Below are 23,183 nucleotides of genomic sequence, written 5' to 3' on the forward strand. Positions count from 1 at the left end.
AGGCAAAAAGCACGAGGCCCTACACTCAATGAATTTACGATAGTCATTTTAAGTTCGCGTTCAAAAATCCAATAGAGTTGAACGTGAAGGCAGTCAAAAATTAACAAAGCTCATGCAATAGGTTCTGATTATTACCAATAAACTTGTTTGTTACGTCATATTGCGAGTCTTAGTTAAGCATATTTGTCGCTGTCGCATGAAAATACAGTTGTACAAATTACGTTGTGCGACAATGAGGCTATACATGTTGACACAGAATAGTTGGCCCAAAACATTGAAAACAACAGTCTCATTGTTTTTTTAGGAAGGAAAACCAATTGATTTATTTTGATATATAAATCACTGTATGTTTGCTGTGAAGACCTTCGCATGAAAGCAACATAAATTTTGGCCCAACAAAGCATTTCGGTTGGACACCACTGTTTTAAGTGAAAAGAACTTTACTTTTGCTAAAGGAAAATCCTCTCATTAAAAACATTGGTTTTTCCCTGCTGAAATGTTGGCATTACAGAATCAGGAAATGGAGAAGCCGATCATTCGAAAAGACGTTTCTTCCTAGCAGTAAATCCAAAAAACACCTCACAGCAGGTGGCATTCTCGTACCACATATAAGACTGTGGCAGGAATTAGGAGGGCTTGAAAAAAACTAGAAGCCCTAGTAATTATGCAGGAAAAAGAAATGTCGGCGGCAGCATGTCACGCAAGAGACTGCATGGAGATTTTCCACTTGTATATGGAGCGCACTTAATTACGACATTATGCACATAGACGCAACCGCCAGAGTCATTAAAACGGCGGGAAAAAAGCATATTTGTACGTTTATGAAATCGTCTTCAGAAAATCTATGAGAGTTTCAATTTATTATAAATGGCGTTTTGTGTGTGCTTGGATTTCCTTTGTTTTGGTAGTCAATGCTTTTAACGCTATTGGCAGTTTTTTTCGGAAATAATATCAGTGTGGTAATAAGTTCAAAACGAGCACACCTTTCCTGAAACAACCAAACACCCCATTGACTTTTGTTGAACATATAATGTTGGCCTGACGAACTAATGGGCAGAGTTGACAGGGTAAACAAGGTTTCCGGGTAAACAACAGACATGGAATGCTTGATTATGTGGTTTATTCATTTTCAATGATCAACTAACATGGGTATTGTGTAAGCTGCAGACAGATGGCCACTGTTTCGACCTAAAAGGTGTCATCAGTGCAGCTTGTGTGACTTTCAGACGACTTTGCCGACCAAACGACCAAGCAAAGTCTTCCACTTTGTGGTGGGTATGTCCAGACAAATTTTAGCTGGAAGAAAGTTCCAAGCGCACCAACAATATGTGGACAGGTTACAATCTTGGTCGTCGCACAAGATGAGTAAAGTATAGCATTAATAGTGTTAATGGCGTTAGTAATCTTGATTGTTAATAGTCTTGGCAGCCTATAGTTGTAATATGCATTTTCAGAAACACCGCAATAAATCCTGCACACTGCAGTTTCAAGCGAAACCAAAGTTTTGAAAGCGGGAAGTCCCCTTAATAATTACTACCGATTTTTTACCAAAAGAAGGATATAAATGCTTGATTATTAGGTGAAACCACCAACAATTCACAAAAATAATTTTCAAATTTTTTTCGTGTTAACAAACATAAACTCACGGACGTGCTATGAATTTTGGCCGCCGCGCTCTTTTTGTGTTTCCGCAGAACACAAGAGGAACTGGCAATCTGGCATCTGTGCCGTAGAAACAAATAAAAGTGCGGTGTGTCTGTAACAAAAAAATTGAGGGTTGTTTAGTTTGGTCTGAATAATTCCGAAGTATGGCTGACGAGTAAGTACCTTATCTCAACAGTAATAGAGTAATACACAAATATTTTAATTCGTTTTACTGTGTTTAAGAAGAAAAATTCATTTTCCTGTGTTTAAGAAGAAAAGTTGTTTTGCGATGTTGAAATATTTGTTGGTGGGAAATGATTTCCAGCACATAGGAGTATCCTTGCTCTAAAGAGTGATTACTTCTAGCAAAATAATATTGGTTTGTAGGGCGTTCTTTAAACGTCTACACAAAATACTAACACTGCCGTATATCTGACTCCTGATAAAAAGGCTACCATCTAAACCAAAGTTAATCTGTCAGTTTAATGTATAAATAAAAATCGCACAAGTATTACAACAAAACGTTACAAACCACGCGAACTAAAGTTTATGTCTGTTTGGCTTGAAAATTATCGACTTAATGTCTTGACTTAATAACTCTAAAATGACTCTCCGTGACTCTATGTTTCTCTATATTTCTCTATATTTTACCCAAAGATGTGTGGCTTATATAGAAAATGCATACAGGGTCGTTTGGGTTCGGACTGATACGTGACTCATTTAAAAAGACAGCTGTGTTGATGGAAGTGTCACGGAATATGATTAGCCGGATATTAAGCTGTCCGTCCATACAATAAACAGCGCGTGCGCCGTATGGGTTGAAATGGGTTCGTGGCGTATTATTCGACGTTAATAAAAAATACAGATGTCACGTAAACACAACATAACATACGAGAAATGTGACGTCAGATACAGGTTAAATGTGATGTAAAGTGTAGACTAAGTGAACATATTTCAAGAAACATGACCACTTCTACCACCAGTAGCAGCAGTTTAAAAGCCCCAAAATAGTGAAATTCCCACAAAAACTAGTGTTACAGAATTAGCAATAAATTGTTTTTACTACATGAAATCTACCTAACCAGCAGCACTTCTTAAATGTTTAAAATATGGAAATAAGTGACCAATATAAGTATATGCAATGATGCATATATGCCAAATCTAAGTAAGCTTTTAGCATTCTATTTCCAAAGTCAAAAACCAGTTTTTGTATGAACCTATAATAAAGTAGGTGATTACTGTCATTGCTTTTATATTAGAATGACTGTATCATTTTCATTCATTACCCACAGACAAGTATTTTTTCTAATTTCAGGAAGAAGAAAGAAAGGTTGTTCTGTGATGTTCAAATATTTGTTGGAAACAGAACATTTTCTGCTCACAGAGGAATTTTGGCCGAACACAGTGACTATTTTAAAACCATGTTTACTACAAATGTTAGTAATCAAATCTTTTGCATAGCATATTTTGAAAAAATCTTAGTAATGTTTTTTTTGACCAAAAAAAAACTGTTGTGTAGCAGTACAGTAACTAATTTTTTTTGTTAAGGGCATCCAAATATTTTGTGGGAATTTCGCTATTTTGGGGCTTTTAAACTGCTGCTGGTGGTAGTGGTCATGTTTCTTGAAATATGTTCACTTAGTCTACACTTTATATCACATCAGGCAGTGTTTAATGGGTATAATTAGTGCCAAGTGATTAAGTTATTGTAGTAACGAATGCAGTGTGTGGTTGCCTGCATTTCCTCTGCCGTGAATATTCACATAAGCTAATAGTTTACTTGGAGTCAAGTATTAGCTTACCATTGAAATATGTTTAACACCAAAATATTCTTACTTTCATGTTGCACAGCCACTGTAACAAATTTTTGTCTTCAGATTAACAAAAAAAGTCACTTGTATGGTAACAATGCCCATGAAAAGGGCATTTCTTAACATGCCTTTTCATAGGAAATTTTGAACAAATTTGTTCTTTGTTTATTTAGCCTAAATAACTGACTGAACCATTTAAAAGAGGGGGTTCACACCCCTTAGTCCATCTGGATATACATATGCATTCATAACATTTTTTACCATGCTTCTATAATACTGCATGTGACTTGTAAATGCATTTTTTTGCAAAACAGATTTTTTGCATATTATTAAAAAAATAGGTTTATACTGCATATGTTTATATTGTGTGTAAATTAAATGCAGTGAATGGTTAATCAATAAAAATTTCATTTGCAGATGAAAGAAAAATACTCTGGAAAGGTGACATTAACAGACATATCACCAGATATATTTGAAATTGTGTTGGATTACATTTACACTAAACATATCATTATAACAACACAGAATGCAATGGAAATTTTGAAAGTAGCTTCTTTATTCCTAATGGAAAGTAGGTTCTTATTTTTCTACTTATGTACAGACTGAATAATTTTGCTAGTTTTTTTTTTGCTAATTGTACCGTCCTGTTCCAAGTTTTACAATGTACAAATTTATGTTTTTTTGTTCTAGGTTTGATTGCAATGTCAAGTGAATATTTAGAGAAAACTGTCAATCAAGCAAATGTTCTGCAACTGAAAGAAACAAGCAAATTGTATTCTTTGCCAAAACTTCAAGCGAGGGTAGATAAATATATTGTTGAAAACTTTGTATCTGTTTCCACACAAAAAAAGTTTTTGGAAGCAAGTGCAGATGAGATGATGACTTATTTATCAAAAAACGAACTTGGCGTAAGTGAATATGATTGTGTGTTGGAACTGATATAAACATATAAGCCTGCACTCCACAACTTACATGTGTTTATAAAACATTACATGTTTTTTGTTTAGGTATCTGAGGATGAGTTGGTGGTAATTTTGCTGAAGTGGGTCAAGTTTGATTTGCCTAAACGGGAACAAAATTTAATGAATTTGTTTAGTTTGATTCGCTTACAATATGTTACAGTTGACTTTCTTCTTGATGCTGTAAAGAAAGAAGCAAGTATAATACTATTTCTATCAACGTTTAATTGCTTGTGCATTTTAAATACGTCTATCTTTAATATGATTGGATAACAAGAATATTCAAATTTAATTGATTTCATAGTATCAGGGACCATACCTGAACAAATTGCAAACAATGGTATTTAATTTTTTATATTCTAGCCATTGTTTAAAAAAAGTCAAGGGTGCCATGACCTTATTGTGGATGCCATGGAATTTTTTTTAAGGCCAAATGCTGTGGTGAACAAGCAAAATCCAAGACATGGTAATTTAGAATTGGTATAATATTAAAATGTTAATATAGAATTTTTTTATTTTATGCAGGATTATATGATTTGTTTTTGCTGAAAGAAAGTTCTCGAGAACTATATGGTATTTTCCTGGGACAAGAAACGTATGTATCACAGGTACATTTATGTTTAGTACAGAATTAAAACCACTTTTACACATAACTGTCTGTTTTTAAGTTAGATCAAGGTGACTTTGATTTTGTTTGACTAAAATAGTTACAATGGTGCAATATTTCACTTCGTAGAATTCACATCTAAAAATGACAACAGTATGTCATTCCAGTGCTGTGGTAAATCATGAAGGAAAAGTTTTTTTCATTGGGGTCGGGAATAATAATGCAGAAATTACTTCATTTGATGGAATGAAATGGAAATATGAAGGAAATTTGCTTTACGCCAGAAATAATGCAACTGCTGTTTCTGTGAATGGTACAAATTTATGCATAAACAATTGAAATTTATAAATTACAAGCAGTATTGTTTATCAAAAATAAATGTATGAAAAAAGTAGTTATGATGGTGCTTTTATCGTTAAGTTTAAAGCAAATATTCTGTAATAGATTGTCAACTAATGCTTGTATTTGAAAATGATATCTGTCCTTTTGGCATAAGGACAGATTGTTTTCTTTGGGATTACAATTTGCCTGGCCGCAATGCAATATTTGTATTTTGTTGTATCCTCTGTTATTCTTTCATTAAGGAGCCATATATGTATTTGGTGGAACGTCCCAAAATGGTCCAGTGTTGGAAACTGAGTGCTTCAGGAATGGTGTGTGTGCAGTTCATCCGAACAAAAGAAGTGATTCCAGAGTATGTGCTGGGTCTGCTGCTGTGGAAAGTATATCCATATAAAATTAAACAACTCAAAAATTGTTTAAGAGGTTGTATTATTGGGACCCTTTTAGGTTCAGTTTTTGTGATTGGAGGATATACCAGTCAAAACTATGATTCAGGTACAGTTGTATGTTTTTAACCATAAAAAGGTCATTGTATTGGGAAAAAATATGTAAGTGTTGTTTTGCAAGGTGAAGTCTACTTACTTTTAATTTTGTTTGTTTCTTTACCCATTAAGAATGTCAAAAATTTACCCCTATTTTAAACTCAGAAAAATTCTCTACCAAACAAGATTTAGTATGAACCTTTAAAAAAATAAATTTGTTATGCCAATACACTTAAAACTTTATATTTGAAAATGTAATCATCAACAGAAATTCTTATCTACAGTTGGTTTGTCGCAAATAATTTATGATCAATTGTAAACATCCTCTAATCTGTATTTAAATTATTTTTTTAGTATTTGAATGCCTCAAATAAGTAAACATGTGAATTTTTAGTGCAAGTCACCACTTGGTCATTTAGTATACATGCGGAAACAAAGACGAGAAGCTGTAATTTAAATGATGGTAGAGCAAATTTCGGTTCCAGCGTTATCAAAAAAAGAATATATGTTTGTGGTAAGTCATCATTTTATTGCAAAGAATAAAGGTACTGGTAACTCCAAATGTGTTTGCAATATGAGATGATCAACAAGATTAAAATGACAATTTTAAAAACATAGCTTAAAATGTAACATGTTGGATCAACTCTAGCTTGAGTGTTAGAACAATTATTAAAAAATTAATTAATAAATTAAGATGAAAAAAATTAGTTTCTGTAATATAATAAAGTGGTATATCAGTACATGGATGAACATGACAAATGTTAACATAACATCATTTCGTGTTACATTAAGAAAATGCAATAATTCTACTCATTCAATACAACACTTTTGTAGGAGGAGAAGGTGCAAAAGTGAAATATGGTGTTCCACCATACATCAATTCAGTTGAATATTTTGATACAGATGCTCAACGTCTTTCATGGACACTTGTCAATACAGTTTCCCCAGTTGACCTTGGCCAAACTTCTGCAGTTTTAATGGAAAATGGCCAGATGATTGTTCTTGGAAAGTAGGTATGGATGGACATGGTATACCTTGATAATTTTTGAACTTCTTGACAGAGAGAGTAGTGAACTTTACTGCTTTGATTGTGTAAATCTATGTTGGAAAAAAGAAGTACTGTTCTTGCAAAACGACCAAGGAAACATGGGTAAGTTATATTTTCCTGTACATTGATGGTAAGATAAAATACTTTTTTGTGATAATAGTATAAACCAATTATATGTGACAATGTCAGCATTGATCACAGTATAACTAAACAAAGATATGTCACAAGGACACTTTATCAAAAATCCGAGGAAACTAAATTATTTCTGAAATTACAAGTTTTTAAATTTTAAACAAAGTAAATTACAAAATTTTTTTTTTATCTAAGCATGCAATTGTTTTTTTTCCAAATAGAAGATAAGCCAGCAGTAACTTTTAGAATTTCAATTTACATAAAATTAAATTGATAACATGTGTGTCTTTTTTTAGCAAATGACGTGCTACGTTCCCAGAGAGTTTGCAAACTGAAAAAAGCTGCAATGGGTCAAATATTTAGACTGAAAAAAAGCCCACAAGGTAAGTTTTGTAAGAAGTGTATACAAAATAAATGCATTTACTTACCAGTTAACTTTATCATTATTAGTAATTCAATTCAGTCGCATTCACTGATAACAAAAATCAAAATTAAAATGTACAAAACAAATTGTAGTTTCTGAAAAGATGTCCATAGGTTCTTTAAGTCAATAAAAAATAAAATTTTCTTTAAATGTAATTTAGTGAAACCTCTAACTATGATACTACACTCTCACAATTTGTTATTGAACCAGTGAAATAATTTTTTGGGTCATGATTTGGACTATAACCACAATCAAAGTTTATTGCTTGGTATTTATTGCAGGTTTATTAAAGTATGTTGTTTACCTACCCTGCGCATTGGGTTGTCTTGTGATTTACAACTATTTAAGACAGGAAAATGAATAACTTACTATCGTGGAATTTATTTTTACAGAAATACGAAAATGTGATCTGAAGCAATTAAGTGCCAATAGTGGTAATGCTACACATTTAACAAACGATGATAATATTGCAGGTGATGTTACTTTACCCAACTTGAAGCCTTCATCATCTTTTTCATTCAGTTCAGTAACGAAAAAGAGAAAGCGGTGAAGGCCTTGTGTTCTGCACATTTATCAACCACGTCACATTCGCAGTACTTGTTTCGTGATTGCTTTGTCCAATTGCTTTGTCAACTGGTTTTAATTAATTTCGGACTTAGTTTTTGTTACGTGTTTTACGTAACATGAAATTTCACAGATCATAAATAGACAGATTATGTCATTAAAGTTCGAAACCCCTTAAATATGATTTGAACTGCGGTAATAAATAGGAATGCGCCTTCGTCGGTGACCTCATTTCAAAGCCTATGGTAAAATTGTGTTTTTGTAAATGCTCTCGCACGATGTTATTTGTTTTGTTTGCTTGGCAGGTGATCGTTTCGACGTGAACTGTCCAGTCTTTGTGCTCGCACGCGATTTCTACGCGAACTGTCCAGTCATTGTTCGGCGAATGTTCGTTTTGTCGTTTTGATTTGATATACTCATGTATATAATCGTGTAACCTTCATTTAATGAATTGTATGGTAGTGTTTACTTCAGGTTTGCAATTAAAGTCAGATTAGGAAATAAATGCAATAATCAAATAGGATTTCATTATCAATTGATAGTGAATATTGTAAATACCTTGCGTAAAACATTTGGCATATATTTCCCAACAGTTTTTCAACTAAAAACGAACAAAGAAATCGCCGAAATGATGTTTAGTGCGCCTAAAAATTACCAACTCTCCCTAGCTCTGCACATATGTTTTGTTCGACTTCATTTGGTGAAAAGTATTGATAAGATAAGTAAAATAGTTGCGGTTGTAAGGTCAGGGATTTGAATCCAAGTAACTTTATTTAGCAAAATCTCTGCAAATTCGACGTTATCCAAGTTGCCGGCCGTAATTACAACAGATATTTAAAGAAGTCTTAGTCGTAATAATTTTGTGGTAATCTGACTCCATCCAAAAAGTATCGACACCAACTCAACAATGCGCAATCAACTCCAATCGACGGGCTAATTAGCAATAGGGTCGTACAGAAAACATTAACATTCATAACTATTTCATGCAATTCGCTGTATGCATTTTTATTCTGCAACTTCGTTTGATTGGCTGCCTTGTGACTTGGCCGGGATCGAGCTGTTAAAAAATAAGTCAACAATTTATTCATGTTTATTTGATGGTATATAAGAAATATTTTTACTTACACCACAGTAAAAAACATAAATTTTGTAGGCTACTCTATCGTAGCAATTTCTCTATTAGGTAATGCATGGTTTTGTGCAGAACAAAACGAGGGTGCGTGCGGTTTCCACGATACGAAAGAGGCAGTTTGGTAACTCTATTTGGTTGTCTGACAATGTCCTTGAAGTGCATTTTAACAAGGTTTCTACGAGAATTGGCTGATTGCCACACTGCAATGAACTGCTTGAAACGAGTTTTTTGAGGTCGTACACTAAAATAGTTGTTGTAGGCATAAAACGACAAGTAACCAAATAGTTCAGCAAGAAAAAAGATTAACTCAAGTGATCCCAGAACTTGTAGTTATCAAAATACGGAAACGTAGAAAAAGAATATGTGCTGGAATAAGTCTAAATAATGATTTTTATGTTTCAATGAGTGTAACTTTTGTTTTGTCACCTGGAAATACCCTTTACGTCACGTCAAAAATGTGTACGTCATGTCGGCGCGGTGTTTCTAAAATGTCTGCGTTGTGTTGTGTGTTCTGAGCAACTTCCTGGGGGAAAACTGAATGAAAGTGTTTCGAAAGTGCATGTTACTGTTATTAGTGTCTGACAAAACGAAAAAACTTTGAAAACACAACAAAGTCATGTTTGCTTTTACTTTGAGATTATTTCTTTTCATTGCAGTTGCATCTCTCCTTAGTTACCAGATTAGGCAAAAATATAATATGTCTGAGGAAAGAGTGGAAAACAGCAATGCCGAAAATTTACTGACAACATTTCAGCTGTAGGCTATGCGTTTTTAATTTTTTGGAATTTTGTTTTTTAACAAATTTAAAATTGGGCAATTTTTCATAAGACAGAAATGTTTAAAAGTTATGGATAGGTTTCTTTGCAAATAAAACTAATTTTCTTTGCGTGAAAAATAATCTGTTTTCAGTGCACGGAAGGAAGCATTGCTGTGTGATGTTGAAATTTGTGTGGAGGAAAAAACGTTTTCAGCACACAAAGTTATTTTGGCTTTAAGCAGTGACTACTTTAAGACAATGTTCACCACAAATGTGAGATCTTTAATAATTCATTGATACTCAATTTGTCTAAAGTTTTTTTTATCGAATGTAATTTATATACTTTTTATTTGCTCTCAAATTTGCACATTATATATCATGCAAGAAAATTACTTTGCCAATGCAAGTTTGTTTCCTAAATTTTTCCTGTTCGCATTTTTTTTTTTTTTTTTTCAGAATACATTTTAAACATATTTATATTGCCAAAACCCATATGAGGCAGAGTAGTTTATTACAGATGAAAGAAAAGTATTCTGAAAGAGTTACAATTAATGAACTCTCTGCTGATCATTTGGAACTTGTGTTAAATTTCTTCTATACCGGACATGTTATTTTAACAATTGAAAATGTTGATAAAGTTACAAAGATTGCATCTTTGCTACTTGTTGAAAGTAAGTAGACATTTAAGTGCCTTTATGATGTGTGCCATATAATCTTGTTTGGGTCCTACATGTATTTGTTTGGGTCTTACTTGTATTCAGTCCAGTGTTGTTGCAGTTCCTTAATGGCCATCCCCTAAACATACCCAAGGTTACAAATGACAATTACATTATTTAATAAATAAGTTTACTTTCTAACATAAGAGCTAAATAGACATCATTCCTTGCATATTTTTTTGGGGGGAATATGTTTGATTCAATTAGCAATTTATTTACTTATATACATTTAGTAATATTTTCAACTAAATGAAACAAGTTTGTTTATTTTTTACTGTCTAAAGTAAATAATGCATTGCATCCTTTTTTGCACAAGTTTAAGAATAAATTGTCAAATCCAAGTTAAAAAACTGAACGAAATGTAACATCCATTTATGGTTCCTTAAAAGAGCAAAACTTTATCAAACTAAGCTTAATTCCCGTCTGTTTCTTGCCAACCCAGATCAAGGTGTTTTTATTTGAACTTAACATATTTTCTGACTTTTGCATTGGTTTCGCAGGTTTACTTGACCTTGTCAGTGATTTTTATGCTGAAACATTATCCCATACAACTGCATTGCAGTTAAGAGAGACAAGTGACTTGTTTTCTTTACACAAACTGAAAAGCAAAGTGACTAAGTGCATTGTTAAAAATTTTGTTTGTGTTTCTGAACAAGAAAAGTTTATGGAAACATCGGCCGATGATATGAAAACATATTTGTCTTGTGACAGCATTAATGTGAGTGTTTTTGGTGACTATTTTGTACAAAAGACCAAAGATATTTCTGTTGTTGATGTTTTTTGATATAGAATATAGTTTGTGATAAATAATAAAGATATTTCCCAATTTTGGGCAAAAGATATTTTTTTACAATTTTATCAAAACTTTTTTCTGATAAAAAAATAGGTTTTATTTCTGACTTAAAACATATCGACTCATGAACACATGATTTTCTTTCAAAATCCATGCACTAACATGAAAGAAAAATTAATGTAAAACATTGTACATTTAGGCTCCTGCAGAACACCTGACAGCTTACTTGTTGACTTGGGTTAAAGCGGATTTAGCCAGTCACCGGGAATGCTTCAGTGTTCTGTTTCAATTATTACCACTGCACCAACTAACATCTGAATACCTACTTGAGACTTTGAGGAATGAAGTAAGATTGCTTTTAAATATACAATAAAGAACTAAATGTTTTTTAATATCTATATCTTAATGTTACATTTAGCCACTTGTAAAGACCAATGGTGAGTGCATCAATGCTGTGTTGGATGCCATTCATTCTCAAACTAAAACTGTGCAGCCAAAAAATGTACAGAAACAAGATCAGCTCAAGAGCAAAGGTAATTTTTTTTGTCAACTAAAAAGAAAGTAATTTAAAGCTCTTCTGGCAAAAAACACTTGTTTGGGCGACGTTTCAGTTGTTATTCAACAGACCTTCATCAAGACAAGTAAAACACCGCAACAGCGATAAATAGTAATGTGTGAAAAAGGGCGAAAAAAGCACGTGTTAATATTTATCGCCACGTTGTTGTTTTGCTTCACTTGTCCTGATGAAGGTCTTTTGAATAACGACCGAAATGTCGTACAAACAAGTGTTTTTTGCCAGAAGAGCTTTAAATTATTGAGTAATATGCCTGGGAGCATCAGTAACAACATGAGAAGAAAGTAACTTGTTTTTTTTTTGTAGAAAAACGAGTTATGTCCATACTAATGCTGTCTCCAAATAAAACACTGGAAGAAGTAACCTTTAATGAAACAACTTCACTTCAAGAGGTAAGTTATTTAACACAATGTTACATATTACATACATATCTTATTTAAGAATTTGTGGATTTATGCTTAATGTTGTGTAGGTGCATATTTTGACACTTATTTATATTAGCTAGGAGTTATTAGCACATATACAGTGGTTTACTGTCAATGACATTATAATAGAAACTATTTTTTTGTAGATGTTTGTTTCAGTTTAGATGTACTTTGCTATAAAAGCATACCACATTTCCTTAGTTTGCAGTAGTTTAATGACAACAATTGAAAAACAACAGAACAGTAACTTGCAAGCTAAAGTAGAAAATTTACAATAGATTTTAAAACCTCAAATTAAAAAAAAAATCAAAAAAATGATAGGAACTGCCTTTTTTGTAGTAAGAAAATCAAAAGAAGCTGCCTTTTTTCAAAAAAAAAATGAATTCAATTATATTGTTCTGACGAAATAAAATTTGTAGCAATGGGGGCAACTACACAGTTCTCTTTTGTCTTTGAGTCTTCAAGTTACTCAAATCTTTTCACTCCTGGTTCCAACATTAGGGCAAGTTTTATTTTTATAGGTAAAACAAAAATGGACAATACCTCAAAACTGTACAGTCGTGTCTAATCTGGGCAAAGTGTTTTTCTTTGGTGGACAAGCCAGTGACGATTCGTTATTGGACCGAATCATTTCTTTTGATGGTGTGCAGTGGAAATCTGCGGGGTCTATGGTGTGTCCCCGAAAAGATGCTTCTGCTGTATCAGTTAAAGGTCTGAAAAGTGAATTAATAGCCTTATAGTTTAGCCAAAGTAACTGAATAAATCTCATTTTAACATTCTGAAGGAGTTGTCTATGTATTTGGCGGTGTCTCTTCGAACGGTAGTGTAAACTTGACTGAAAAGTATTCAGAAGGTTTTTCTGAGTCGGATCCAAAAAAAGAGTCTAAACACAGCAGAATATGTTCTATATCTCTTGTTGTGGAAGGTAAAAACTTTTGTAAACTTTACTTTCATCACTAAATAATAATTATTATTCACCAGAAAATATATTTGTCATTGGTGGTTATAGCGACAAGTCACGTGAGTCAGGTAGGTGTTGGTCAATTATCAAATGTATTCATGTTAGTTTTTTACGTTTAATTTAAAATCACAGCTTAATAAATATTATTGAGGATATCTTGCTCTAGTGCATAGCGTAACATCGAGATTTAACGATCGAACTGGAGAGTGCATTGATGGGTTTACGTTAAACAAAGGAAGAGCTGAATTTGGTGGTTGTGTGGTTGGAAGTCGAATGTATGTTTGTGGTAAGAAGATTGTGCTTAACTTTTAAAACAACTTTTTTAGTTCTTTGGTTAATTGATTTTTTTAGGTGGTGTGACAATAGTGAATACCAATTACGGACATAGAAAACGCCAGATCTCCTCAATTGAATATTTGGATGTGACCAATACCCGTGAGAGTTGCAAAGATATATGGACATTAATCAACAACAGCACACCGATCGATTTGGGTGTAACATCTGCTTTGTTGCTTGGCGACAACAATATGGTTGTTATTGGAGAGTACGTTTTATTGTTGTAAACACTGAACTTTATGGACAACACTAAGTTTAACTCCCTATTGACAGAAAAAGTGACCAGTTGTACTGCTTTGACTGCTCAAAATTGTGTTGGAAAAAGCACGTATGCATTGCTAACTATGGTAATGGAACTGCTCGTAAGTCCTTAATTCAAAAATATAGAGTTGCTTGAAGCTGTAATATAACTTTACTTATTTCAGCAAAAACGTCGTCATTCTGCAAACTCAGGAGAGGTAAAGCAGGATCAAAACTTGCACTTTTAACAACGTAAAATCATTGTATCACTTTCCACATTTTGTACGGCTGAATTAGTCCAAGTGATTTGAGTAATAAGCGTTTTATGTTTATCCACTTGAATTGAAGCACTATCAAATTTACACCTGGCGCACTATGCAAGGGAATTATATCACACGATGATGTTTGACGAACCAATCTTATATTCCGAAAGAATTTTTTTATTGACTTTTAATAACCACTTGATACGGAAAACTCCTCGTGTACCTGATTTGTTTAGCCATCCCAAAATTGTGTTTTGCGGCAATGAATGGGATCGCGACTGTTAGTTTAAGATCCTCTGCTCTGTAGTAGACTTTGTTAAACTGTGACTTGCAGGTCTGAATCTGGCACGATTGGGCGTTCTGTCAATCCCATCACATGATGGTATAACCTAAGATCTCCTATATGAAGCCTATATAATTTCACGGTTCATGTTTTACAGAGCGGATTGTATCTTTTACTAAACTGCACCTTCTTATGCCGTACTTCGCAACGCTCCCTATACTGGCTATGTATATATATATTGCGTTTTTACATATGACTACAGCTAGAGTGATGTGGGGAAATATCATTAGAAAAATTTTGGTTGATAAAAGAAAATGTAGGTTTCGGTGAGCAATTTAATTTTTTTTAAGTTAGCTTTTTGAAAAACTGTTCGTATCGTGATATTCTGAAATGCACCCTTTATAAGATCCAAGTATTCAGTTTCGTTGGTTAAATAATGGTTGTTAATAAGTTAAATCTTCAACGATTATTTCATTTCAAAGGAAAAAGTAGGAGAACCATCGATTTAAACCACGCCACACATGTGAAAGATAATTAAGTATATTTGTAAACGTTGTCAAACGTTTTTATGTAAAAGCATTGCTTTTATTATCCCCATTTCTGCACAAGGATTGTTGCTGTAAACGTGATTATTTATACACTATAAACACTGGATCTCCAGAATGTCTTTTTAAACAACATTGCCAACAGCTATAATCGCTGCCATATATTCAAAAATCTACAATTTTTTACTTCGATTGTCGTATACCACAATCATTCATCAACTGTATTTCCTTCTTTTCAAGTTGCCTTTGTAAATCGCTTCATTTCATTTCACTCAATTTTTAAATGTTCGTTTTATTTTCTGAAAAATAAGCTTAGTCGTTCGGATAAGCGAAACGCCAGAGAAATACATTTCCTTCAAACAAAGGTGGCAAGTTATAACTTGTGGTCTCACAGATCAGTTCAGATCTCGGTTTTGGTCTTAGACCGAACTTAGGTCTAAGAACAGACCATTGGTGACAGGTGCAGCAGCCATCGTGTTGTCAGACTAAGACTTTCTTGACAGACTTGATGTTGGGTTCGCGGAGAAACAATTCCGTCAAAACCTCCCGACAAACCATTCCCTTCCCTTGAAACTCCACCAAAAAGCATCGACAACACGAAAATAGTAATTATCCCTCCTATTTCCCACACATCGCTGTAAACATTTTTATTCCATAACTTTGTATCGTAAGCTACCTTGTGGCGTGGCCGAAATCGCGACCTTGAATTGTGAAAATTGTGCATCTATTTGTTATTAGGAATATTAGGAACCTCCAAGTAAATGCACAAGAAGCATGAGAAATAACTGACAGGGGCACATATAAAACCACACATGTTACGTTAACAAGTCACAAGCGGCTACTTCACGAATCGAGTCACATGCATCTTAGGATAGCAAATGGTAATTACCCGTTGGAGAATGCCTGCATATTTAAATGACAAATATCTAAAATTGGCTAATGTTAAAAATTTGAATTAATTTGGTTGGTAATCCATTTAACAAATTGTCAGTATATATGTTTTAGAAATCGTGTCCAGCATACAGGGACAGAAACAAGGTACGCCCAAGTAAGTGCTGGCCACATAGACCCAAGACACTTCCACAAAAGGACATAACATTCTGTCGAAGATCCCAACAAAGGCATGAATTTAGCCAAAAAGTTTCTCATTGCCCAAGTGCTACTCAATCAAGATGGAATCAACACAGCTACACAGGCACTTGTGAAATTAGCAAAAATAGCACATGTGTTTTGACACTGTATAAAACATCAAAATATAAATATTTTTTGTTTGTATTGTGTAAAAAATAAGAAAGTTAAATAAGCAAAATTTTTCTCAGTGACTTTTAAATTAGTTGAATTCTTATTTTAACAGAACTCCATGAAAGGTGTCCATGGTTTAATCCACAGGATAAGTATTTTTTCAGTGATGCCACCTGTTACAAAACAAGTCTCATCAAACTTGACAACTTAAAGGAAACAAGAAAGCAAAATATTTGTGACATTTCTTCAAAAGGAGTGGTAAAGGAAAATCTTGTGTAAAATTGACTTTTTAATACATGACAGTGTTTTCAAATATTTTTGTTAATTTCTCATTGTGGTTCGCTTTTACCAACTTAAGAAACGTGCTTATAACTTTCCACACAAAGATAAGTTAGCACAGGAAGTGAAAAATGTTATTTTCTTGACCTATAACATCAAACTTATTCCCAGGGTAGCTCGTCTGAATGCAGCTCTGAGGAATCTTCTGGGATTGGGGAGAGCTTGCCTCTGTCAAGCTTTGCCATACATGAAACTCGAACGAAACAAAAACTAAGAAAAGATGTGAAGCGCATACAGAAACATGCCAATCAAGTGTCAAAGGTTTGTGACTCCGGATCTATAAATCGCTGAAAACTTGACAGGCGGGCCATGCAAGTGCTTGTACTACAGTTTATTAAACCATTTCTAATATTTCATGCCCCTACAATAACTAAAAAAGCATGTTTTTAAAGTATCGCTATTGTTTACTAGCATCTATGTGGGGTAACGATCCAGTAGCTTTGGCCCCCACTAAAATTCTTTTTTTCAGTAAGTAAAAAGTAGTTCAAATTACATACTCTTTTACTACAGTTAATGATTCAGCTTTCTTCCAAAATGCTGAACCTGTTGAAAGATATGGCAAACATTGAAAAACATCTTGCAGACAAAAATAAACCAGGCAAACTTATGTGAGTATGGCAGTAACAAACTTGCAGTTTTTGAAAAAGGCCATTTTTTGCGTAGATAAATTTTATACTCATAATTAAACATAAACATGATGAACAACAATTGATTTTGTTGTCCATCAGGCATAAAGTTAAATAACCCAAATTTTTTGTACAAAACATGTATTTAAATAAGTTTTTGCCTGCAAAATTGTTTCTCATTTTGAGATCAACATACTTTAATGAAGTATTTGTTGGTTTCAGAAAAAGAGACGAATCAAACCAAACAGACTTCACTTTCCTTCCAGAACGTTGCGTTCAAAGCACTCCGAAAAGACCTTGACCAAAATCATGCAAATAATTTTTGTTGTCGTGTGGTTTGAGCTAATTTACTTTTTTGTTTATGTTGTCATCCCATATATTGATTTTTATTTGCGTTTGTGCATTAGTTTAACACCTGGTATTGTATGTGTTGCTATATAACTTGTTTGTACCGTGGAAATTTATTTCAACATAAATTTTTGTCATTTCCACAAGTTCGTAGCAGCATTATAATTAACATATTTCAATTACAAATTTAAACATACAAGTTCAAACATTGTGGTGGCAAACAACGCTTTTGTTTGAACTCAACAACAGATTAGCTAAAAAATACAGGTTCCAGTGTACAGAATAAAACTTATAAAAACACAAAGGTATCAGCATGATATGTGATGAAAATAGCAAATGTTAGTGAAATGGAAAAATCATGATTTCTTTTCGATGCAATAACACTGCAAAATTACAATTAGCAATAAAAACTTGTCTACAATAAAACACATTGCAATTAATGTAATTAGGTAATCAACACAAAAAGGGGTGAAATTTACTATACATATTGCAACATAAATGAAAACACTTCATGGGTTTTACCAAGGCGAGTAGTTTGATCAAATTCACAAAACTGTAGGCACACAATATGTCTAATACAGTGGGGTGGTCGTACCCAATAAAATTTAAAATCAAACAACAACAAAATTTAACCTGATGGCAATGATTGAAACTGGGCAACAAGTAAGGTTCATGGCAAAATCAGCCGGCACAAAATTAGTGAATTTTCCTGAATGCCGGGTTTTTGAACACTTTGTAGAGTTTGCAGGACAAGACAATTGAGACAACCTGCAAAACATCCAAATTGTGTTTCAGAATATTTAACTTGAGAATTAGAATTTGTTAACAATATACTTGAGAAAATAGAAAAAATCACAAATTTTAAGCAGTTATAACTAAACATTTCACAAGTTGAACCAGGATTGTGTGCAGAATGGCATAAAACTTTTTAACGTTTACAATAAATATCCCGGTGTATTCAAATGCACGTTCACCCTTGACAACACATGTTACAAGGTACAATACATTGTGATCATAATATTTTATGCGGTGCTGTCATGACTTTCCAAATAAAGTTATAATTGATTTGCCAGCAGCTTCATACTGGAATCTGGCACAAGCCAACATTTTGATATTACAGAAATGCTTCATACTGATGTAAGGGGTATAATATATAATATATTCATGCAATACCCATGCTGACACATATGAGCTTACCTCCACAACAAACAGAACAATGCAGATGATAGAAATGAGTACCATGTGAACTTGCAGAAACTTAAGAACCAAATCGTAACAACCCTTAAAAAATTATGTTTAGTAAAACAAACAAGACTTCGTAAACACAAAAATGCATGTATTTTTGGTGCACTCTAAATTTTGAAGTGCGTTAATTAAGCATATATTTCAGTTTGATGAAAACTATCTTATTGTTCTAAAGTTTCTTGACAAGTTGTTCACTGTTATTTGCTGGCAATGAGAACCATGACATCCTACAAGGAAGGTACCACACTAACTATTTGATGTTTAGGTGCTATAGGTGGAAGGCAGTTCAAGGATACAGATGTTTTGCCTCACAGTTATGTTGTGTAAATCATATTAACTGGGTGCCTTTTTCTATACAATGATAAATCGTCACTGCTCACACATATATATGGAACTTTGTGTAAAATGTTTGGTGTTCTATAGCTTATTGACAACTTGTTCATCATCATAGGTAAACAATGGGATATGTGCAGGACATCATACAAGGAAGGTTGGCGCGAAACTCACTTTTGGGTTGAGGTCAAAGTTGTTTTCAATCTGTAGGTTGTGGCATGCCACTGTGTCGTTAACTTGTCCATAAGTGTTTTGCTTGCAGCAGGAATCGGGCCACTCTGTCATAATGTACATGTTGTTTTATTGTGTGTGCAAACAGTGTGTTTACTCACTGCCGAGAAACACTTTTCTCAAATCAACAATTTGCATACATTTTAACTGCATCACACGGATGCTTTTTGTGCTATAATGGCAAAAAAGCGATATACACTACAAACATTTTAAAGGCAAAAACTCATAGTTATCAGTAGTTGTTACTAAAAAAAAATCGAGCAGCGTTTGGTTTGCGGTCATGGCAAACAAAACATAAAAATTTATGTAGGTTACTATTTTAAGTAGTGATAAAACATGTTTGGCTGAGCTGGGAAGACTCACAAATCGCTATTTAGGATAAACGAGTATTTCGAAATGGTAAAAGAAAAAATAATTTATTTTTTAAAAACAATATAATTTCCCCAAAACATGCAAAAATTCATGACCGAAATATGTTTTTTTAAATTAGTTATCTTAAATCAAAATCAATTATTGTAAAGAATAACGTTTTGAGGGTTTTTTAGTTATGACAACTAAATCTAGAGCTGTAAAGTTAGTCTGTTGTTATTAACTAAACAATAGCACCAACAAAAAACATGTAGCACCAACATAAAAATTTACTCACAAACAGCAGTCCCTGAAAAGCAGCATGAAACAAAGTTTTATGTCACAATGTACATACAAAAAAACACTTATTGTTACTATTTAATTTAACTATATAAAGCATAAGACATCTAATTTGCATGTATATAATATGACTTGCCAATTCAACAATAAAAATGCTCATTAATCAAAGCACAGTAATGTATTACACATAATTTCACAAATTTCCAGTACAATGGAAAGTTTGTTTTGTTTGGCCATGTGATTTAATTTACTATCTGCTGTGTGAAAGTTTAAAATTCACCAACCTTGCCCACTCACAATTCCAACTTCCCTGTACCATTGAGATCCAGTTTGATTATTAACGTATATGTTGGTATGATTGACATATCCTTCTTTCGTGTTAATTCCACAGCAAGCAAACTGCACAAAACAACAATGAATTAATGGTGAAAAATGTATTTTAAACTAGCAGCAGGTATTTGTGACTTTATATTTGACCTACTACGGGTAAAAATTTTGTCAACATCCACTTTAAATACATCCTTAAGTCCTGACAAGGTATTTTTTATGTTTGTATCTACTATGATTCTGCAAGGCAGGAGTGGATGCATCAATTTGTTTAGAAATTGTCACACTATGTTACAAAGCAAAAACCTTTCAAATGCGATTTTTGCGGTGTTTCTATACCTTACCGGTATTCAAATTACCAAAATACATTGGCCTAATTAATGACCTTCTACAAAATCAGTAATTATAAGTTTAGAAAATATACACAATAAAAGTTTATTTAGACTGAAACAGTAACATTTGGGCTTCAGTCACTACAATCTCTGAAAAGCAGCACAAAATCTTGACTTTTATGTCACAAAAATCAGTTATTACAGTTATTGCGACCACTTTAATAAACAAGACCTCTGTTATGCAGTCTAACCGGCAAACATGCTTCAATTCTTTTTCGTTGCATGGTAAAATTACAGTTGTATAATGTAATACACACAACAGAAGTAATGACAATGTCTACCTTAAGCTGAATCTCCCTCCAGCCAACAGAAACAGGGTCGGTTGCATTATCTCCAGCATAATAGTGAAGGGAATTAGTAAGTTCAACGATAATATGCTGATTGATCTAACAAAACAACATGTATATATATATATAAGCAAAGAGGAGTCAAGGTTTTATGGCTGGCAAGACCATTTGCAAGAGTCACACCAAGTTGCACTGATGAGACCTTATAGGTCAAAACAGTCGCAATCTGTCTGCAGCTTGCAGAAACAACATATTTAAAATCTTTTAACAGATGTTGCTTTAAAAGAGGAGTAGTGTCTTACATTCTGTGGTCAGTGTTACTATAGAAACATCCACAAGTGTGGTTCTACAGCTGAAAAAGCATTTTGATACATTTAAATTTTAAGGAACATACCTCATATGAAAACAGGAAGCCCAAAGCAATCAGTGCAATTTCCACAATTAGAATTATGCTCAGGATTATGGCCATCTAAAACAAAAGCAGTGAGATAAAAAGAGTATTTTTTGGCAATTCACAAGTCTAAGACATGATTTCTCTAATTTTTTGTGCCATCAACCCTTATATGTGTATTTGTATATATTTGTTTTTCTTGAAACCAATTTATGTTACATATTTTTTTTACCCAATCAAGGTGAACGTTAAAGGAAAACGCTAAATACAAACAACCTGGATTTATGTTAAAAAAAGGGACAAAATCATTTGACTATTTTTCTTCATGTAACGTCATGGATCCAGGAGTCCGCAGCAATCCTGGTTTAAAACTGCTAGATAGTTCAATAAACGTTCTACAATAACAAGTAAAGCGTAAGCTTACTGTTAGTAGGAGACAGCTGTGACCGTTTAGAGCAGCACAACAATGAAGAAGAGAAATTAAAACAATAACTCCACCAGTTCCTATCACAAGTAGACATGCTTTCCATATTTGATCCTGCAGTAAAACACTAATATATTATACACATAGTACATTTCAAACAGAGAAAATCTGTTTTTCTTTAACAGATGTCATTAGTGTTGCACTTACACAGCCTACAAGAAATGATTGGTCTATATTGAACACCCATATTTATATGTAGTTTGTACCTTATTTCTTATTTCAATTCTTGCATATAAACAAAAATGATTAAAAAAGAAATGTAACACTTGTATAAAAGTTGAGTATATATATGGCAAAAATACTTTGTTATTTAAAATACATCCTTAAACTTACCATGGTGTTGTCAGCAGATGAAATGTTAATAACATATTTAGCTGCAGGAACAGCAAGCAAATATACTCCAAGCATTACCAATAGTAACCCAAATATCTGAAAAAAGCAATGTGAAAATAAATCTGTATTGTGGGAATGTAAAGATTAACTTTTTCATGCATAGAACACAGTAAACAAAGACAGTGTAAATGCTTTTTTTGTTTTATTTTTTGTGTTTGCCACCATTATCATAAAACATATTAGGTCTAATGTCATATGTTTAAAAATATCACGAACTCCCAAATTACATCACAACAAAGATAGGGCACATCACATAAATTCATTTGTCATTGAGACATCATGAAATGAAGTGATACATACTATCGTAATTGACTTCAGGCATAAGCAAAAACGAAAACAACAACAATGCTTGATTTCATAATATGAAAACCTAAAGCAGCTTTCTGCTTGGTTTCTGCAAAAACCAATGAACTTTGAGGCAAACAAATAAAGTGATGAATAATTAGTGGAGATATTAATCAAAGCTTTTGTTTAAAATGTCAATCTTACCAAAAACAGAGTGTTTATGACAATCAGTGCATATCTGGAACAATCTATGGCTCCTTTCTTCATGTTAGAGTCACAGTGTGTTAAGCCAGGTAAGCACCTAAAGTGAATAGATTGAATTATTTGATACAAATACAGATTCAACAAAGAGGTTTACGAGAAACTCACCAATCTTTTTCGGTGTTATTTACCGCACACAGTGAATATGCACTGCTTCTTTTCCCCGAAATGTTTTGATTTACAAATGTCCCATAAGCGCTACGTCACACGTTGTGTATATTTGTGCATTTTGTCGGATTACCTGGATGATCCAAATGCTACAACAGGATGGAAACAATAAAAAAGGCATGTAAATTTAAGGAATTCACGCGTG

At 33.2% G+C, this 23,183-nt stretch overlaps 4 protein-coding genes and 1 long non-coding RNA gene across 5 annotated transcripts; 4 read left to right on the plus strand and 1 right to left on the minus strand.

Moving 5' to 3' along the window:
- The first annotated feature begins 1,672 nt into the window (after nt 1-1,672).
- Nucleotides 1,673-8,455, plus strand: LOC145888413 (kelch-like protein 12). Its single transcript, XM_082979152.1, has 15 exons — nt 1,673-1,819; nt 2,960-3,080; nt 3,873-4,026; nt 4,146-4,363; nt 4,463-4,609; nt 4,778-4,880; nt 4,940-5,022; nt 5,151-5,334; nt 5,606-5,743; nt 5,811-5,858; nt 6,240-6,359; nt 6,680-6,854; nt 6,907-6,995; nt 7,322-7,408; nt 7,923-8,455. Exons 1-15 carry the CDS (start codon nt 1,809-1,811, stop codon nt 7,997-7,999), a joined length of 1,755 nt encoding a protein of 584 aa, XP_082835278.1. The 5' UTR covers nt 1,673-1,808; the 3' UTR covers nt 8,000-8,455.
- Nucleotides 8,456-9,842: 1,387 nt separating this feature from the next.
- LOC145889905 (kelch-like protein 12) lies at nt 9,843-12,056 on the plus strand. Its single transcript, XM_082980954.1, has 7 exons — nt 9,843-9,901; nt 10,055-10,175; nt 10,420-10,573; nt 11,119-11,336; nt 11,611-11,757; nt 11,830-11,944; nt 12,037-12,056. Exons 1-7 carry the CDS (start codon nt 9,843-9,845, stop codon nt 12,054-12,056), a joined length of 834 nt encoding a protein of 277 aa, XP_082837080.1.
- A 227-nt stretch (nt 12,057-12,283) lies between these two features.
- On the plus strand, nt 12,284-15,340 carry LOC145888421 (kelch-like protein 41b). The gene is made up of 8 exons (XM_082979161.1): nt 12,284-12,377; nt 12,932-13,121; nt 13,195-13,335; nt 13,392-13,439; nt 13,538-13,657; nt 13,723-13,915; nt 13,981-14,069; nt 14,133-15,340. The coding sequence occupies exons 1-8, from the start codon at nt 12,303-12,305 to the stop codon at nt 14,201-14,203; spliced, it is 927 nt and encodes a 308-aa protein (XP_082835287.1). The 5' UTR covers nt 12,284-12,302; the 3' UTR covers nt 14,204-15,340.
- A 709-nt stretch (nt 15,341-16,049) lies between these two features.
- On the plus strand, nt 16,050-17,588 carry LOC145888424 (uncharacterized). The gene is made up of 4 exons (XR_014399435.1): nt 16,050-16,538; nt 16,731-16,880; nt 17,130-17,227; nt 17,468-17,588. It is a non-coding gene; the product is annotated as an uncharacterized LOC145888424 (long non-coding RNA).
- A 164-nt stretch (nt 17,589-17,752) lies between these two features.
- LOC145888422 (tetraspanin-18-like) lies at nt 17,753-23,067 on the minus strand. Its single transcript, XM_082979162.1, has 10 exons — nt 22,979-23,067; nt 22,814-22,910; nt 22,265-22,360; nt 21,872-21,985; nt 21,451-21,525; nt 21,051-21,155; nt 20,335-20,449; nt 19,346-19,449; nt 18,791-18,874; nt 17,753-18,361 (listed from the first exon to the last, which is right to left on the minus strand). Exons 2-10 carry the CDS (start codon nt 22,874-22,876, stop codon nt 18,290-18,292), a joined length of 828 nt encoding a protein of 275 aa, XP_082835288.1. The 5' UTR covers nt 22,877-22,910; nt 22,979-23,067; the 3' UTR covers nt 17,753-18,289.
- Nucleotides 23,068-23,183: the final 116 nt, after the last annotated feature.

Source organism: Ascidia mentula, chromosome 2 (assembly GCF_947561715.1).
Source record: "Ascidia mentula chromosome 2, kaAscMent1.1, whole genome shotgun sequence".
In the NCBI taxonomy this organism is placed as follows: Eukaryota; Metazoa; Chordata; class Ascidiacea; order Phlebobranchia; family Ascidiidae; genus Ascidia; species Ascidia mentula.